The following is a 20949-nucleotide window of genomic DNA, read 5'->3' on the forward strand; positions in this document are numbered from 1 at the left end:
TGTACCTCTACTTCTCGCCTTCTTCTTTTTTCAGATTGTACACCTGTTTGTTTTGCAATTTTCGCTTACCTTTAGGCAAATCAACCAACTCCCATGTTTGGTTGTGATGCAATGAGTCTATTTCTACTTTCATGCTCTTCGTCCACTCTTCTTTGCATTCATGTGTCATGGCTTCTTTGTATAACTCTGGCTCTCCAGAATCTCAAATCAAGAGATGGTTGAAGAAAGGAATGAACGTCTCTAGAGGTCTACTTACTCTTGTAGATATTTGGGACATAAGTTGAGGTTCCTTATTTAGTTGACGTTGTTGCAAGTTGTCACCACTTGCACTCCTTAAGTCTTCACTATCCTTAAGCTCCATGTACTCATCACATGTACTTTTTGTTTGTTTTCTTTTCAAGTAATCTTTGTACATATTTTGTTCGTTGAAAATGACATCCCTACTCTTAAGGATTTTACCATCTTCAAGATCCCATAGGCGATACCCAAAGTCCGCTTTTCCATAGGCAATGAAGAAACATTTCTTTGACTTTACATCTAGCTTTGACTTTAGACTTCCATCTGTGTGCATAAAAGATTCACATCCAAACACTTTCAGAAATGCATAATTCACCAATTTACCTATCCATGCCTCTTTTGGAACTCCTCTATTAAATGTTGTTGAGGGTGATTGGTTAACCAAGTACACACATGTACTTACTTCTTCCATTCTTCTTCGCATTCGTGTTGCATGGCTTCTTTGTTTAACTATGGCTCTCCAGAATCTCAAATCAAGAGATAATTCAAGAAATGAACCTCTCTAGAGGTCTACTTACTCTTGTAGATCTTTGGGGCATAAGTTGAGGTTCCTTATCTAGTTGACATTGTTGCAAGTTGTCACCACTTTCACTCCTTTAGTCTTCACTGTCCTTAAGCTCCATGTACTCACCACATGTACTTTTTGTTTGTTTTCTTTTCAAGTAATCTTTGTACATACTTTGTTCATTGAAAATGACATCCCTACTCTTAAGAATATTATCATCTTCAAGATCCCATAGGCAATACCCAAAGTCCGCTTGTCCTAGACAATGAAGAAACATTTCTTTGACTTTACATCTAGCTTTGACTTTAGCCTTCTATCTGTGTGCATAAAATTTTCACACCGAAACACTTTCAGAAATGCATAATTCACCAATTTACCTATCCATGCCTCTTCTGGAACTCCTCCATTAAATGTTGCTGAGGGTGATTGGTTAACCAAGTACACACATGTACTTATTGCTTCCATCCAAAGCTCGAGGAGCAAGCATGCATGTAACCTCATGCTTCTTGCTCGCTCTCTATGATTGTCATGTTCATTCTTTTCAAAACTCCATTTTGTGAAGGTATCCTTGGGATTGTCTTCTACCTTCGAATTCCATTGGTAGCACAGAAGCTTTCAAAAGTTTGGCTGCAATACTCTCCTCCATTGTTGGATTTGAGGCATTTTAGCTTAGTACTTGCTTCATTTTCCATAAAGGATTTCCACCTTTGAAATATTAAAAACACATCAAATTTATTTTTCATTGCATAAACCCATATTTTCCTAGTTGTATTGTCTATGAATGTTACATAGTACAACGAGCCACCAAGGCATGTTGTACTCGCAGGACCCCATATATTAAAATGAACCACTTCAAGTTTTTTATTTTTCTTTTATTTCCTACTTTTAGGAATTTTATCCTCTTTTGTTTACCATAAACACAGTCCTCATAGAACTCCAAGTCCACTTCTTTCAAACCTGATGGTAGAAGCCTCTTCGATTGAAGGATTTGTATTTCTTTGGCACTCATTTGCCTAAGCTGATAATGCCATGCCAAACCATAAACTTTCGTAGATGTTGCACAAATTCAAGATTTCACACTAATCATACACAAGTATAGTGGATCCACCATCTCCTTTTGCAACCACCCAAGATCCTTTCAAGACATTCCAATGTTTGTTTTCGAATGCAACGTTGTGATCTTCATCGTCTAATTGACTTGTAGAGATCAAATTTCTTAAAAAAGAGGAAACATGCCTAACATATTTAAGCTTCCATTCATTTCCATTTGCAAATTTGACAGAAATTGTACCTTTGCCGATAATTTCACAAGCTTCATCCTCTCTCAAGTATACATACCCAAAATTACTTTTGGTGTAATCTTGGAAATACTGCTTGTGGGGTGTCGCATGGAATGAAGTCCCAAAGTCTACTATCTAAGCATTGGACACATTGTCTAATGAAAGAATCAGAGCGTCTTGCTCCACTTTACCTGCCACATTGACTTTTGATGTTGGCTTGTTGTCTTGAAACTCATACTCTTTCTTCTTCTTGGACTAGCAATCCTTCTTAACTTGGCCCTTCTTGCCGCGGTTTCAACACTCAAGGACTGACTTTGTGTGTGACTTGCTCCACCTTGAGCGATCACGAATTCTTTTGTTCGTGAACATCTCCTTCGGTCTTCCTCTCGTTTCTACTGACAATGCAGCACTTGATGATTCACATGTGCTTCTCCTCCGCATTTCCTTGCTTAAGAGAACACCCACAATATCATCAAACTTGAGTGTATTTGAACCAGAAATTGAGTTACTTACATCCATTACAAGGCTATCGCAACTATCTAACAAAGACGATAGTATTAGGAGAGCTCAGTCTTCATCATCGAAGTTGATCTTCACCGATCGAAGCTGACTTATGTTGGTGTTGAAGTCATGCATGTGTTCTATGACCAAACCATTCTCTGCCATTTTTGGATTGAACAATCACTTCATGAGAAATACCTTATTGGATGTTGATGGTTTCTCGTAGAGGCCGTCAAGAGACTTCATCAAGCCCTCCGTGGTCTTCATCTTTGAAATGTGAAGGCCACTATTGACGCTAAGTATAGCCGAATTGTTCCCAACACCTTTTGATCAAGGACATTCCAAGCTTCATCTACCATTGTTGCGGGTTTCTTTGCAAGACTGCCTAGCGAAAAATAGAGATCATTTTGATAGACGTAATCTTCAATCTACATCTTCCAGTGTTGGTAGTTTTTGCCATTGAACTTCTTGATCTTGAGCTTACCTTCCTTTACCATCACTCCCACTCAATTCAAGAAAGGTTTTTCTTTTGATATTTTAGCTACAAGTGAAAACCCCGCTCTGATACCAATTGTGAGGAATTAAATCGTAGCTAAGAAGAGATTAGAGTGGTTTACTTAATAGAGAGAGATAATTTTCATGAGAGAGAGAGAGAGAGAGCACACGATATACGTGGTTCACTCAAGTGTGGGATACGTCCATGGGAAGCAGCCACTTCATGATTTTGCACTTCAAATTAGAAGTTACAAAGGGATTAGTAACCCTCAATGGACCTCGCTTCATTGTCTCTTCACCACCTCGCACACACTCCCACACACCTTACAACCTTCACCACTTTGATCATCTTTGTGTGTAGAAGACGCCTTCTTTCATAGGCCAAAATGGGATGCCCTCTCTCATGAGAGACGGAGTCACCCTTGTGTAAACAAGTTCAAGTAGAACTCCCCAATGCACCCATGTGTGGCCGTCCTTAGGTAGACTCGGCCACGGGCCGGCCGTAGACTTCCGATCACCGGCCAACCAGCCACCAACCTGTCCTTTTTTCGTCACTTTCCAACTATCGTCAAGCCACAATATTCGAACAAAAAGGAATATTTTGGTGAGAATTTTTTATTTTCTGACGAGTGATTTTTCTCAGGCACGATGGTTTTTCCTCATAACAGGTGCCTTACAAATGTAATAGGAGGCCTACAATTCAATATTTTTATTTGAATAAGTCCCACATGGTTGTCAGGTCATAATCTGAGTGGCGGAGAGAAGGACCCTCCTCCCCATCTCGTGTTGTGATTAGACACCATGTGGTATTCATGCTTTTTAACATTTTGAAACCTTTTGTGGTGATATTTCTTGTTTGAGCACTTCTACTAGGATTTTTGAGCTTGCTAAACGTGAATATGTGTTAGATAACTTATATATAAATGGTGAAGGTAGAGATGGCAAAATCTTTTCCAACAAATCTATAAGGAATAGTGGATAGTTAAGAAGCTTGCCAAGTAGTTTATCTATGTTTCGGTTACCAATGTACATCTTTGTAGTCTTCTATATTAGATCTTGAATGCTATATTTAAGTTATTTGTTTCTAACACTAGATTGGTGATGGAACATTTTTATGTCCTCTTAAGGCAAGCAACTTTCTTAAATTATTCAAAGGGATGGAGGATGAGTTTTCAAGTGTTTTATATTCAAAAATTTGTCTTATGCATTGCGAAAAATTGGAGCTATGGATTCCAACTTTTACCTTGTGTTTGCAAATGTTTTTTAAGCCTAAACTATGCGTAAAAAAATGTGCATTGATTTTTGCCAATTTCCATAGGCTTTGCAACAAACCACCATTAAACTTGTTTTAGTGAGGTCTAGAATGCTATCAAGTTAAATCTGGTAGCTCTCAATATGTTCTAATGCTCATCAGGAATAGGGAATGCTTGTATTTATAGTTATGGCCTATTTATGGAACTCTCCCCAGTCTAAAGGTGATTTTGATTTTGCTATTATCTACCTATTCTCCTTTTAGTTTTAGGGTACCTAATACCGCATATAGCTAACAATGCAACATTAGGATGGTTTTTTTATTTTGGCAAAATAAGACTCATTTTTAAAGCTACATTTTCTTGATATTTCTAGTTTGATAGGAGAAGCATGATAACTTTGTAGCTAATATCCAAATCTCATTATAGATTTTGAATTTGGCTATATGTCAATATTTTTACAAGGGCTTGTAAATGCCTTATTGTGGAAGTTCATTGCGTGTAGTTTTAGTACATTATAAATGTGTCCAAAATTCTCCTAGGTAGGTGTGTGTTGCTACTTTTGCATTTTCCCTGGTTATGCATGAATGCAAAGCATCAAAGTGTGTCAAAGAGGTACATAACTAGTGGCCACAAGGCTTATGGCATAGAAACAATGGTAAAAGGTCAATCATAAGGAAAATTTCTTCCTTAGGTCCATTTGCAAGATAGACATTGTAGCATTTCAAAAACCATATATTCTGATCAAGAACCATCAAAGTTTGTGTCAATAATAAATTGATGGCCTAGCGAACCCCTAAACTCCTTAGTATGGGTTTGAACTGAAGAATTTTCAAATTCTTGTAAAATGGAATAGTTTTTTTTTTTTTAGGCTTACCATAACCAAATAGTGAGGAATTTAAAGGGTTACATAATTTTCTCGTTAATAGTGGTCTTCGGCTTTAAGACGAAGAAAGGACTTTCAAGAATGACAAATCTACTAGGAGTCTTGAACTTTTTCCCAAAACCCTAAAAGGACACTTTTATGTTCTATTAGATACCAACCTAACTTGGAGAGTTAGAGACATAGGGGAAAACGTCGTATATAGTGGCTTGATGAAGTGGTATTCAAGTTCATATAAGGAAAACAATCGTCTTTTACCATTGAGAAGTGGGCGCTACTGTTGTATATGGGTGGTTGTTTGAAGCTCATACAAGAAAGTATCCCTTAATGTCTTTGTAAAAGTAATAACCAATGGTCATAGGTGTGATAAGTGTCTCTTTAGTAAAAGAAAAATTGCAAACCATGCATGAAAACAACTTCAAGCCATCAATGATATTTGAGTACATAGGCGCATGTATGTTATCCATCCCTTGACTTACCAAGGTGTTGCGCAACCTAGTTGCCAAAGGGGTCAGTAGTGTCATAGGTTGTCCCAAAAAAGTTGGTATTACCCCCAAGCCTTGTCAATCTCTCCAGTTGAAAACTTCTTGAATGAGATTGCACCTCCAAAGGAGGTGGAAGCCATTCAGTCCAAACTCCATCACAAGCCACAAGGACAAGATCACCCAGGATTGCTACATCTATCGCAATGAGAAGCATCCAAGACAACAATTGAGGATGTGATTCAACAGAAATCCAAAGCAAACAATTCAACTAGTGTCCCAATTTAAAGCCCTCAAGAAGAGTAGGCCAGACACTTGGGGCTACCACTAACACAAGAGTAATGGCCACGTCAGCCACTACAACAAAGATCAACCTAATGAAGGTAGTGTGCAAGAGGATTCAGCCTCTTCCAACCTGAACACAATATACCACGCGTCCTTGAATGAAACCAAGCTACGGGATTCGTGACGCTCATGATCTGTCCAATGGATACAAGTTTACTTTTACCATCCAAGTTTACTTTTGCATGGGGCAATTTACATTATGATCAAGTGAAGTGACAAGAGGTGTAAGGAAACGCTCATACCCATGTGGTTAGGGTGTCAGGCTAAAAGAGAGGTGGTCATGGGTTGGAATGGGGGTGGTTAGCAACGACGACTTTTTGCAAGCCCTCCATTCACCTCAAGATTCAAGCGATTGTTTGTGCACTATCAATCCCACATCTTGGGGTTCATTAAAGACCCCATGGCGTATAGAGTCATGGCTCTTCCATCCCCCAACCACAAGAGGAAGACCAACTGCAGACCTTAATGTGGCCTAAAGAGAGAGCTTCCTAGGAATATGAAGCCCTAGTGAAGGTTAAGAAAGAAAAGCATGCATTGCTAAAAGCTCAACTTACAGAAGTGGAGAGGCTAGAACTCAACTAGAAATAGCTTTGCACTGAACAAAACCACAGGCTCTAGGATGAAGAGATACTGACCACAAGGCCCAAGAGTTGGTTGTTGAAAAGGAAGCTCGATTCTCAGCAATGAAAGAAGCAAAGGAGTTAGCAAAAAAGGATGTCAATCTTTTGTGAACACCATAAGTGGGCAAACTTACATTTCTTCTTGCATCCCAATCTTGAAGTGTACCTCCTAAATCACTACTACTAATAAGTTTACGAGTCACGCTACCCATTTGCCAATAAGCTTACCACAGTTCAAATGCCAAAGTAAATAGGGCAATGCACAATCTTCATTTAAGCCAAATATTTGCATTGCTACTTGAGCACTAGCTATTGTAATGACTTCAAGCCTCACAACCCTTGACCGATGATCTTGCCCTACTATGGAGAAGTGCGCAATTGAAAACCACAGTTTAGTTATTGCAAAATTATCCAATACACTTTTCCAAGCCACTAGTTTTTATTCATGGGTTGAAACCACATCCGAACAGGTGCATTATAACCATTTCTAGGCCTGCTGTTGGTACTGAAGCTCATGAAGCCTGAAGCAAGTGCTTCATGAGCATTATAAAAGAGCTGTACAAAGGAGAGTCACTAGCACTTGCCCTGTATTCTGCAAGGATGTTACATATTTTCCAAGAGATAAATATTCCCAACCTTCAGCAAAATCCACCCTTCCCTCAATTCATATCATACAAGTGCATGGATGCTTTGGCTAACCGGTTTGTATCAAAGCAAGCTCTCTCATATATATATATATGTATATATATATATATATATATATATGTATATATATATATATATATATATATATGTATATATATATATATATATATATATATGTATATATATATATATATATATATATGTATATATATATATATATATATATATGTATATATATATATATATATATATATGTATATATATATATATATATATATATGTATATATATATATATATATATATGTATATATGTATATATATATATATATATGTATATATGTATATATATATATATATGTATATATGTATATATATATATATATCTATATATATATGTATATATATATATATATATATATATATATATATATATATATATATATATATGTATATATATATATATATATATATATATATATATGTGTGTGTGTGTGTGTGTGTGTGTGTGTGTGTGTGTGTATATGTACATATGTATATATATACATACATATGTACATATGTATGTATATATATACATATGTACATATATGTACACACACACACACACACACACATGTACATATGTATGTATATATATACATATGTACATATATGTACACACACACACACACACACACACACATATATGTACATATATATATATATACATACATATGTACATATATGTACACACACACACACACACACACACACACACACACACACACACACACACACACACACACATATATATATATATATATATATATATATATATATATATATATATATATATATATATATATATATATATATATATATATATATATCACACAAACACCGCCATAACAGGCTCGAATTTTTTTATAGAGTCCTAGGAAATCACGACGCCTTTAAACATTAATTTGTAGCTGTCACAGTAAGAACTCATGGTCAAGAGAATGGTGAATTTCATTTTGCAGGATCTGATGCATTGAGTGCACAGTACTCACACGCAAAGATTTGTGGATGAATGAAACTGAATTCAATAAGACCTCAATAACCAAAACATCAAGAAATTTTCTGAGCCATTTTCTTTGCAACTGAAACTCAGGGTGCCATCTGCCAATACATCAGCTCCCTCATTTACAAACAGGGATGTCCCTAAATGAATGAAATATAAAGAAAAAGAGCTATTTTTACACAAGGGCACCCAATCCTTGATTTCACAATATAGCATGCCCCACAATAAATGAGAGCATATAAGAGGACAATTCGTCTAAACAAACTACATGCACGTAGATCAGGAGAAGAGAGCTTTGAGAGGAGAGCTCCATCCTTACCCTGCGGAGAACACGTGCTCAGTTCTAAAGTTAGTGAGGCCTAAGTGAAGGCAATAAGCATCGGCACCCACCCCCTTTTGCCGCTGCTCATACAGACTTCACTTCAGCCACAGATTGGTTATAGTCACTTCTCCAGTAATTAACGTCTGTGAAGTCCAGTTCACCGGCTGCATCAGCATCTTTCCTAGGTTCAGCATCAATCTGTGTAATACCCTTTGCTGGATGTAGTAATGGACCTGCCTCCCCCACAATCCCTTCCCTCAAAGCATGCTCCATAGCCTTTGCTGTGCCCTCATTCTCCACTCCAACAAACTTTGGACTCCCATCAAAAAGAGGTTTCGAAAACCCATCACCCCCACTGTCACATTGCTGGTCCAATTGCGGAGGCACGTCCTTCGCCTCTTCTTGATTAGAAAGTGGACTGGATGAGGCAGTCTCATTGGTCTCTGCTTCATCCCGCTTGAGCTCATTTTCTGTTGACGTCATTGAGCCCGGTGCTTCCCATGCTTCAAACTGCTCCAAGTCGTCCTTAAATGGGTTATTATCACTGAAGGTCATCCTTCCAGAGGTGCCCTCCAGACTGGAGGGCTCCTTCCAGCTTTCCCAGTCAAGTGGCCTCGTCGAGAACAAATCCTCATTGGAATTCTCGTCGTGGAAGAAGGAAAGATTATTTGCTACTTCAAGTTTCTCCATGCCTGAAGATAGGTCATCTATAGGACTGTTTCCTATACTCTCAAGAGTACCAGCATTGTCTGTAGTAGTTCCATTCGCAGAGCTGGCCGAAAAGTAAGCGCTATCAGACGACGTCGCTGTATCGACAAGATCCTCATCTTCACCGACTACAACCTCATCGTCACTGCTAGAGGAAGACACGCTGTTTCCTTGCCCATCTTCAAACCGTTGTATCGGGTTGGAAACTAGGAAGGATCCCAAAGACTGGTTGGGCCTGTCATCAGGAAATGCAAACCAATTGGGCCCAGAAAGGAAGCTATCATTTGACCTGGAAAGCCAAGACAGACAATGATCAACTTAAGGATATTGACAAGTTGCAATGCATTTAAACCCTTTAGTTCCCAGCTTGCTTCTTGTAGCTGAATAGGTGACAAAAATATCATGTACATTCATAGCTCTTGAACAATTTTATGCGTAAGCCATGTTCCAACTATTTGCCCTGTAGTGCACATATGCACACTATTTGACAATCTCAATCAAGAAAAATAAAGCAAACCTGTCATGCTCCTCCCCAAGCCTCAACGAAGACATGACTACTTCTGCAGATTCATCATCAAAGAACACATCCTGGATAAAGGTCATCATTTTCAGCATAAGATGTGAAAACAGACTGCACAGAAAAGAATGAAATCAATAAACTGCCATATCTTACCTCATCGTCCCTTTCTACGATGCCAATTCCCTACAAAGAATAAAAACTGCTGTGAAATGCATGACATCATAAAACCCTTTAAAACTAAAAGTTATTAAGGGTTACTCATACCTCCTCTCCATCCTCATTGTCGTACATTCCATATCTAAAAGCTTCACGACTGTTCGAAACCATAGAAGATATATCATAGTCTTTTTCCCTAAAATCATCCTCGTCACTGTCCACTGGCCGATCTCGCACGGTTGTTGGACGCCTTCAAGAAATGAAACATATGCTAAAGTGTAAGTGAATAGGAAAAGGGATGCTTACAAATCATGGACCATTGAACCCTTCTGAACTTCAGAAAACCCATCAGCTCACAGCTCACTCTACAACCTAGGAAACTGTCCACTAAAAGTGTTATCTGTGCAAATGTTGGTGGATTGTACTATGTACTGCGTACGCTTTTTACTAGCTAAATGCTGGTGCAAAAACTCGAAAGAACAAATTATCAACCACCTCGTCAGCATGACTAATGAGATTTGTGTGTGTGTAGTTGGCACAGCACGCCCATACGCAGGATAAGGGATTTTGGGCCCGGGGGGGGGGGGGGGGGGGGGGGGGGGGGGGGGGGGCAACCCTCGCATTGAGAAAATACAAGTTGAAGAGTGACACAGAAAGGAAAGACTTGGAAGGCACTTGCTTCGTAAAACCTCACGTTAAAGCCAAGACAAAGGTAAAGGTGTCACAACTTGATGACGTGGCAGTGCCCGGACACACACCCCCCCAAGGGATGACTGGCTGACAGTACGGATCTCCGCAATGCACGCTGACTGGCTGCTACACGGAATCCCGTGATTCGCACTGAATGACTGACGTGGCAGTGCATATGGATTTCCACAATTATCGCTGGCTGCTTTTGGCTAGCAGATTTTAGAAAAGGTGCTTTTGGAGCTCCTTGCTTTTAAAGTTTAATGCTTTTGGGGCTCTGCTTTTAGCAACCCTTGTAAAACCTTTATAAGTGAACCAAGGGGCTCATTGAGCAAAGCATCTGGACGCAGAGTTTGAGAGTGAGCACTCGCAAGCCGGTTGTACTTTGCTCAAAGATTAATATAAAAAGAAATACCGAAAGGGACGCCAGTCCTTGGGGCCAATACCTACGGAACTACGCCGGGCCGTGTTGACTCTCTTTTGACTTTGTGCAGTGTTTTGAAGTGAATCTCTGTTGTGTCGCAGTACAATCTTGACTTGGGGTGTCCAAGTTTGTGACAGTGGCAGTGGTATCAGAGCACGACCAATTTCTCTTCTACCGGGAAATCCGATCCCTTTTCTCGCGACACTTATGGATTCCGAAAAGAATCATTCGACCTCTTTTGCAACCACCGAGGCAGGAGGAGGCAACGCAGAAGATTCAAACGACTTAACAAAAGATGAGCACGGGCCACCTCGGCCTACACAGTATGAACTTTTGGAGATGTAAAGTCGACAACAGGTTGACGAGCGCACAAAGCAGATGCTTTGCTTTGCTAAAGATCCTTAGTTTGCAAAATTTTTGTTTCAGCAATCCATGGCTGAAGTGTATACTCAATGATAGAAAGCCATCGAACCACCAATTAAACCGGCAATCAAGAAACCTCCTTCTCCGAGGATGTTCACTGAACAAGAACTTCAAGAGGTGGTTCAGACCCAGATCAATCAGTTAGCTTTTGGATACAAAGAATCAATCAAAAAGCAATTGAAGAAGCGCAAGAAGGGTACTGATGTAACAACCTAGTGACGTGGCAGCCCGTGTACACACACACCCTCCCCTTTGGCATAGACAGTCCAGAAAAAAACAGGCACTGAAATGAGGACATGGCAGGCCCACAATTCGCAGCGCAAAACCCGGAAACGTTGACGTGGCATGGCTGTACGGAACCCCACCTTCTGCAACGCGTTTTGCGGCGGCAGTACGGCAACTTTTGGCTACGCTATTCCTACGCGAGAGAGAGAGAGAGAGAGAGAGAGAGAGAGAGAGAGAGAGAGAGAGAGAGAGAGAGCGCGCTTTATTTTAAGATGCTTTATTTACTCAAGAAGGCTAAAGAGTTGAATTGCTTTATTTTTGAAAGCTTTTGGGGCTCTGCTTTTGGCATCCCTTGTAAACCTTTATAAGTGTGGTTGGGCTCCCACTTCTCAGAGCATCTGGACGCAGAGTCTGAGAGTGAGACCCTCCCACTCACTTGTACTTTGGGCACACATTTTAATACAAAAAGAAATACCGAAAGGGGTGCCAGTCTTTGGGGCCAATACCCCTTGGCACGGAACTCCGCCATGCCGGTGTCGAATCTAATTGTGAACTGTTTTGAAGTGAATTCCTGTCGTGTCGCGGTAGATTCTTGACTTGGAGTGTCCAAGTCTGTTACAGTGGTATCAAAGCGCGGCGATTTCTCTTCTATCGAGAAATCCGATCCTTTTTACACGGCACTTTCAAGCAAAGGACGGTCGACTTCCTCTGCATCCAAAGATGCGTGAAGGGATCATGAAGAAGATTCACGCGAGGAGTACTGTCCATCTCGGCCTACTCAGGCGGAGCTTGAAGAGATGGAACATCGGAGATTGGTAAATGATGCGACAAAGTTGATGATGAATTTTGCGAAGAACCCTAAACTTGCAAAATTTTTCACCCAGACCTCCTTCGACGAGGTGCACTCACAGTGGCGGTAAACCACAGAGCCACCCCTCAAACCCGCGCTCAAACAACCTCCTACGCCGAGGAAGTTTACAAAGCAAGAATTAGAACAGGTGGTTGATGCACGGATTAGCCAGCTTTTTGACGCGTAGAACCAAGCCAAAAAGCACGACAAAAAGCAGAAGAAAGGAACTGACTTCCCGGGTTATTTGGGTCGTCAATCTACATTTGCCTCGGCAAGAAGCAAGTGCGATTTGACGGAGTACCCAGTTCTTCTTCTTCTTCTTCTTCTTCTTCTTACAGTTCTTCTAGCTCTTCCGATTGGAGCGAAGAAACAGGAAAGGAAAAAAACGAAGCAAAAAGCAACGCTTCGGAAAGGGCAAGAAAAAGGCAAAGAAGTCTAAATCTCGCCCAGTTTCAGACAGTTCTACAGAGGACTCGTCTTCGGATAGTTCGAACTCCAATGACAGTAGATTTTATGCAAGGAAGAAATTTTTTTATAAAGCCAACCAATATGACTTTCTAGAAGATAAAAGCAAGAAAGTCCGAGAGTTTAAAGGAGGTGGACAGTCAATTAAAATTGACACGTTTTCTGGATTTCAAGATGCTTCAAAGGCTTTGGCCTTCATACAACAATTTGACATAGATTTCTCTGGAGGACATTACTCAGAGCACTCCAAGATTCGGAGGACTACCTCTTACTTCAAGGGAAATGCTCAAACTTGGTGGTCCACTCTTTTATTGAACATGAAAGCACCACTTAAATGGCTGAAATTTAAAAGGCTTGGAAGTTGATCTGATGCTTGGAAGCACACCACCGAACCGGCCATCTTACCGTGTGAGCCGAGCCTAGAATGAAGAGATTATAAACCAAGTGAAAGACCCCTTGGAAAAGGGTCCTATCCAGCCGAGTACTTCACCTTACTGCTCTTCGAAGTTGTTGGTTTTAAAGAAAGACGGATCTTGGAGAATGTGCATTGACTATAGAGCTCTCAACAAAATCACCATCAAGGACAGATTTGACGTGGCAACCTGTACGGATTTGCGCGATTTTGCACTGACATGATGACGAGGCAGCCTGTACGGATTTTGCATTGACATGATCACGTGGCAATTGTACGAAAAACCCTGATTTTGCACCGACGTCATGACGTAGCAGCTTGCACGTATTTTGCACTGACATGATGACGTGGCAGTTGTACGGATTTCCATGATTTACGTTGGCAGCTTTTGGACATTGTTTTTGGACCAAATGCTTTTGAGTTTGAAGGCTTTTCATGTAAAATTGCTTTTGGGCCCTAGGGCCTTTAAATATGAGGCCATGGGCTCATTCTCTGGCATGCTTCCTGGAGAAGGTACAGAGTCTGGAGTAGCGGCTTGTACTTTGATGATGCAATATAAAGAAATACTGAAAGGGGCGCCAAGGTTTGGGGCCAATACTCTCTGGGGTGGAATTCCGCCACTCCGTGCCGCGTGTCGTCTCTCTCTCTCTCTCTCTCTCTCTCTCTCTCTCTCTCTCTCTCTCTCTCTCTCTCTCTCTCTCTCTCTCAGTTCGGTTGTTATTCAAGGGCTAAAAGTCTGTTCAGTCTGTTCTTTTCTATTGGCATGTGGTGCCCATCTTGTGACATCAAATTTATGACTTTATGACAGGGAATTCCCGAAAATGAAAATGATTGATTTGTACTCTCACTTGATTTGTTTGAGTGAAGGAACTGAAAGACGAAATGACTGCAGCATTTTGACATAATCGCAATAAGGATTAGTTAATCGGGCATCACTACGGTCCGGACTAGATCTAGATGCGATTACTAAACAATTGCTGGCAGTCATGGTCTAAGATTTGGAATGAATATTTTTGTGATTTGTCATGTTATGTTTCTGTGATGTGACTATCGTTTTGTACAAGTACTAGAAATGTTGTGTCTAGTGCGTCGGTACTAAGAGTCAATGTCTACTAAGGCAGTTTATGGCCTCTGTCTGTTTTGCAAGCATAATTGAGGGCGATTACAATTCTTTCAAGAGGGGGGTATGTCACAACTTGATGACATGGCAGTGCCAGGACACACACACACACACACCAAAGGGATGATTGGGTGACAGTACGGATCTCCGCAATGCACGCTGACTGGCTGTTGTACGGAATCTCGTGATTCGCGTTGACTGGCTGACGCGGCAACTCTACAGAATACTGCAATTCGCATTGACTTGCTGATGTGGTAGTGCGTACGGATTTCTGCAACTATCGTTGACTGCTTTTGGCTGGCAGATTTTAAAGAAGATGCTTTTGAAGCTCCTTGCTTTTAAAGTTTAATGCTTTTGGGGCTCTGCTTTTAGGAACCCTTGTAAAACCTTTATAAGTGATCCAAGGGGCTCACCCTGCAGAGCATCTGGACGCAGAGTTTGAGAGCGAGCACCGCGGGCCGGTTGTACTTTGCTCAAAGATTAATAAAGAAAGAAATACCCAAAGGGGCTAGTACCTGTGGGCACAGAACTACGTCGGGCCGTGTCGACTTTTTTTTTATTTTGTGAAGTGTTTTTGAAGAATCTCTATTGTGTCGCGGTAGAATCTTGACTTGGAAGTCTCTTATGAACAAGAAGGACACCAATGTTGTTGCCGATTGGGAACAGCAGCAGCAAATCATTCATCAGATGCAAGGATATACGCCTCCTTATCCACGTTACCTCAGCATCAATCCAACTTTTTTAGATATGGCGGCCAAGAGTCAGTTTGGGATGTCTCTAGAAGGATTCAATCCCAGTCGAGCAAGAGCTTGTGGACCATACGATAGGTGGTCTTGGCCCATATGGTGCAGGGATGCTTGGTTTTTACTAAAGGGATCTATGGCACAATGCTTGGAGGGATATCCTTATGGTTTCTACCAAGATGGAAACGGTGGCATGTATGGAGGAGGGATGCCTCCAACCTTCGGTACAACTTTCGGCACTGAGGGCAACACACTCCTACGACCCAATGCGTATGATCAATTGCCTCCAAAGAGGGTCGAAAAGATTACAAAGCAGGAAGCCAAAATGTCAAGTTCAAAAACATGGTCATAATCATTACAAAGCAGGAGGCCAAAATGTCAAGTCAAAAACTTGGTCATGATCAACTCGGCATAGCTTTTTATGAAGGCAACTTCATAAAGCCTCGACAATAAAACAAAGCCTCCTCTCTTCTCAAAGGGAATGCTCTACATTAGTGGTTGACTTTACTGCTAAATAGACCAGCACCACTGGCACGGATGGGACTCCTTCCTTCCCTATGGTTGACACCAACATATGAGGCAGATATTTTGACTACCGGGAACCTCCTCAAGTTCAAAACAATCAAGATCTAAGCCAATGCCTAGATCTAACTGCTTTAGAGCACCCTAGATAGAAGAGGTCAATGCTCTACACATTCCAAATAATCTGCCCTCCGAAGAGTCTATGTCCAATTCCGCTCTCTTCCAAGTACGCCTTCAACTAAGAGGGAGTGAGGAATTTCCTTTTCTTTGCTCCCTCTGGCTTCTTTTCTGTGCCTTTGGACTGATCTGAAAGCCGCTTTCGTGTGGAGGTTTCTGCCTCAGGAGTCAGTAGTGAGAGCTTTCTGCTTTGCATGAAAGGTACTAAACCTGCTTTCGAGAGTTCCTTTCGAATGCAAGTTTCCGGCTATGAGGGCGGATTGCATCATAATTTGAAGAGTGTTTTCGGGGTAGAGCTAAATACTTTTCAGAAGCACTAGCTAGAGTCCAGCTTCAAACTTGCGCATCTTCTCTTCATAGAAACCCCCCCCCCCCCCCCCCCCATCACCCCTTCGAAGGAGATTCTCTGCACTGCCTGCATCGTAGGTTTCATAGCCTCCTTGCAACCTACACGAACTTTAGAGTAAGCAAATCCAGAGAGAGAGAGAATGGGCTGAACTGAGATGAGGCTCCGTGTGTGAGTGCAAACTGATGCAAAGCCCCCACAATGATAGCGCTACCTGCTTTTATGCCTTGTGTGTGATTTCTCTGGCCATTTGGCGCATCATGAGAGAGAGAGAGAGAGAGAGAGTTCGCAAAATAGAAAATGGTGGTTGCTGGAGTTTCCTGACGCTAGAGTTGGTTTTTTTTTAAGTTTATTCAATGTGGCCATGTTCAAACTGACCGGCCACTATGTTTATAAGGTCCATTACACTTAAAAACGGATATTAAATCCCAATTTTCTGGCCAGTCTCGGACATGATTAACACGGTCAATTTCATATTTCTTCCGACTCAGTCTGTCGGCTCTTGTCAGGCCGGCCACTTCGTAGACGGCCACCGCGAAAACTAATAAATTATAGATTTTCGAAGTGAACTAGGACACCATCTAATTCATGTGCTTGTTGTGAACTGTTCTGCAATGTGTCCGGCTACTGTTCTACTTATCATACTATCCGGACACGAATAAAAGTTCCAGATGAGCACATTGCACTGGAAAATTTACCTGTCTAAAACAAATTGGTAAATTTATAAATTCATTTTGAGTGCACAAAAATCATTTTCATTTATCTATAGCCGTAGCTAAAAATATTACACACACACATGCACTAGGGGAATTTTTTTATTTTTATTTTTTGTTGGGGGGGGGGGGGGGGAGGGAACCCTAACTTTGGACCCTATTAGAAGACTTTTGGCAAACAAAAGGATGGGAAATTTTGCATGGGAAAGGCCCCTTTTCGTTGGGCACCCCAAAAACACCTCCTAGTAGTTGTATTTTGGAGTATTGATGAGAAAGGATCCTTCACGCTTCTCCTTCCCCTCTCTCTTTCTCTTCGTAAAACATGGCGGGCTGCCGAGTTGTGGTGATGATGTAGATGTGGAGAGATGGTCTCCAAAGCATTAAGCTTAATAGGAAAGGAGAGCCCCTTTTGGAGCTCACTTAGTCCTTTTTGTGTTGTGCCTATGACTCTGTGAGTGTTAAACTTACTCTGTGAGGAGAGTGATTATTGTCGACGTGACCAAGAACAAAGGAGAAAGATGGAGGAGGCGACAGCTTCGTCACAGAATAGGTATGTAATTTTAGTGCATCAAGACACACGTTACCGGTTTGGGTGTGATGGCTAATTTTGCTACACCAGAATATCAAGATCTCCAATCTAGAATGAGAAAACCGAATATCCCTCGGAATGACCCTCAGATATTTTTTGAGCTAACTTGAGTTTTTATATCGTAATCGCAGAAGTTTACTCTTCTTTGAAGAAGGGGGGATGTCACAAACTCATGATGTGTCAAGCCACTGCAGACCGACGGGTTAGGGTTTCCCATACCTAACCCTAGCCAACTTGCACATCCCAACCAAGGTCGGAGACACCTAAACCCTAGAAGTAGCAGAAGAAGTTATCACCAACTTACTGATCCTCGTCGAGTGGCCCAAGTAGAGAAAGTCTTCCCAACCTCCCCGTCCAATGGGGCCCAAGCCATTAAAATAAAGCAAGCGCACACACACAAAGGATTTGCGTAAAATATAATGACATGGGAGGGCTATACAAATCAGCCGGTTTTTGCACTCACCTGCTCACATGGCAAATTGTACCAACATTTCCGCGAAACACGCTGCGTCGCACTTGTACGGAATTCCCAAATTCGTGCAGGTTTGCTTTTGGAGACCAGATGCTTTTCATGTAAACTCTTTATCATGGCCAAGGGGCCTTTAAATATGTGCCATGCTCCCGCGTGGAGATGTAAAGCAGAGAGGAAAGGCGTTGTACTGAGTTGAAGCAATATAAAGTAATACAGAAAGGGGCGCCATCGTTTGGGGCCATTGCTCTCTTGGGGTGGAACTCCGCCACTCTGTGTCTCGTGTGTCGTGCATCTCTTTCAATTCATTGTTTTGAAGTGCAAAGTCTATCTGTCCTTTTCCGTTGGCACGTGGTGCCCTCTTGATACACCTTATGGTTACTAGGTTCTTTGGATTAACCTCTTTTAAGGTAAGACAGGGTGGTGTTGGTAATTGGAGGACAATCATGGATTGAGCTTGTGTATTTCTGGTAATGGGTGGTTTGTAATTGGTTGATGGATGTTATCCTTGGCATTTACTAAGCGGGGCTTGACTATTTATATATATCTGGTCCCTTTATTGTACTACCCCCCTCTCTCTCTCTCTCTCTCTCTCTCTCTCTCTCTCTCTCTCTCTCTCTCTCTCTCTCTCTCTCTCTCTCTCTCTCTCTCTCTCACACACACACACACTCACACGCACACACACACACAAAAAACAATGAGCATACATCAACACAAAGTTCCACCTCTGATGATTATAATTTACAGATGCAGAGTTCATTTTGGGTGTGCCCTTGACATCAGGCTCCTGATAGATTATCCAGTCATTATTGCTTGGATGCTTATGCCATGTTTTTGTGTTTAATCTCTAGGGTTACTCCTCTGATTGTAAGCAGCGCTTGGCCTTGAGCTCTGTGCCCTCTAGGTGTTTTAGTAGAACCTATTTTCTTTGCAAGAGAGAGACAAGAGGGTGCCCCAGCCTCGATACCATTTCAGATTGGGAAAAGTAACCGCTATATTCCAATGACACCTTCATGTTTGAGCGCACACAAATTTCGTCAAAAAATTACCCGCAAGTCCACTGGCAGACGTTCTCAAGAGAGTTGCGTTTCTGCAAAACATCTGATTGCCACTCTACCCATTTAGCGTTTCCCTGGTGCATAGGAGAATGAAAGAAAGTTAGAGAGAGGACACCAAGAGAGTTAGAGAGAGAACACCATCATTCAGAGGAAAAAATATGGTGGAGTACAGATATTGTAAACAGTAATTCTCCAGTCACTGTTGCCAATGTCCACAGGGTTGAGTTGGTTGAAGCACCTGTAAATGCGCCAAAATGTCTGAGTTGTTATTGGCAGCTTGGAGGAGACGGTTAGCTATCCTTGTAAGGTGGCCCAAATTTCCTATCTTTGGAGGAGCTTTACCAGGTGCTGGGATTGTGGGCTGCTTGATAATAACAGAAAAACAAACACTTGGTTTGAAAAACGGCTGAACCAAATAAACAAGAACTGCCGAAGCGTATGCCCGCAATTTAGAGGGTAGATAGAACAAACCAAAGCCAACCAGAAGCCACAGCACAGTTACAAAATACAATGAGCCTGGAGAAAGAGAGTTAAGTAAGAACCTTGGTATCACTCCCAGTTACAAAAGGATTTTCATCTGCTTCCAAGAGCCTTCCCACCAAGCCACAACCCACCAAAAGATGATCTATCAGCATCTTGTTATTGCTCTCAATACAAGAGGTCACAATGTTCTCCACTTGATGATGCAGAAGATTATTGAATGGGTAACTGCACGAGTTGACCAAAAAAATAAAATGAGAAGGGTAACTGCACAAATTGACCAAAATGATAACATGGCAGAACAAAGTGCCAGCTAATTGTAGACACTTGACCTGAAACAGCCATTCACTTACTCAAAAAATAGATTCAATATAAGTTGAATCGCACCCAGGTTAACTAACTCTTGCTGGGCTCCTTCACCACCCGTACGAAGTAAAACAGCAAGGAACTCAACGATCTGTAATCACAAGCATGTGCATAGATTCAAGTCCTGGTTCAAACTTCACAAAGGTCCAAAAAACTCCAGAAGCAGGATGCTATTAATCCAAAGACCTTCAGACGATGGCTGCCAAGTGGAGGACGAAGCTCTCCGTATGTAGTAGGTAAAACTCCCTCATCACCCTCCACATTGAGCAGCTTGAGCAAGCCACCTATCAATTAGATATCATTTGTAAGTTCACATACCTCAGCAACCTTCAGGTTTACTTTAGTTAAGAGGTAAGGTAGTCAGACACTCCCCCCACACCCCTCTTTTTTTAACACGGAAAAGCATGAGAAAAATAAAAGAAAAACCTTGACCCTTGATTAGCACAACACACCCTATGATAAGAACACATGCGACAAGACAAAGACATCAGTACTTACCAAGTCTCTGCAACATGCCATTAATGGTCTCTGGTGTGGCAGTCGGGAAAGAATCTGGTATGTACTGGCCTCTGCCTGGTCCAGCCATCGCATACCTCTTTGGATCAAGTAAAGAAATGCAAACTGTCAATGAATGAACCAGTGTGGATCTGGAGTCTTCATCTTCCAAAGTGTGACGAAACAATTTCTCTATAAAACTGGCAAAAAAAGAACCGGAAATCAGCCTTTTCAAACGTTACCCTTTTGGTTATACCAGCAGATGGGCATGTAATAGGATAGACATAAAATCAATCCAATTATCGATTGAAAGGCAAAAACACACGCATGGAC

At 41.3% G+C, this 20949-nt stretch overlaps 1 protein-coding gene across 1 annotated transcript in view; it reads right to left on the minus strand.

The window, feature by feature from the left end:
- Positions 1-8393: 8393 nt before the first annotated feature.
- LOC147438735 (uncharacterized) overlaps positions 8394-20949 on the minus strand; it is a 61313-nt gene continuing 48757 nt past the window's right edge. The window contains exons 10-19 of the mRNA XM_086484733.1: positions 20620-20816; positions 20308-20405; positions 20109-20212; positions 19818-19983; positions 19514-19636; positions 19267-19349; positions 10161-10302; positions 10050-10079; positions 9894-9964; positions 8394-9665 (exon numbers count right to left, since the gene is read on the minus strand). Coding sequence (XP_086340859.1) covers positions 8753-9665; positions 9894-9964; positions 10050-10079; positions 10161-10302; positions 19267-19349; positions 19514-19636; positions 19818-19983; positions 20109-20212; positions 20308-20405; positions 20620-20816 — 1927 coding nt within the window. The 3' untranslated portion in view covers positions 8394-8752. The remainder of the gene's footprint in view (positions 9666-9893; positions 9965-10049; positions 10080-10160; positions 10303-19266; positions 19350-19513; positions 19637-19817; positions 19984-20108; positions 20213-20307; positions 20406-20619; positions 20817-20949) is intronic.

Source organism: Adiantum capillus-veneris, chromosome 16, assembly GCF_014529385.1.
Source record: "Adiantum capillus-veneris isolate H3 chromosome 16, ASM1452938v2, whole genome shotgun sequence".
In the NCBI taxonomy this organism is placed as follows: Eukaryota; Viridiplantae; Streptophyta; class Polypodiopsida; order Polypodiales; family Pteridaceae; genus Adiantum; species Adiantum capillus-veneris.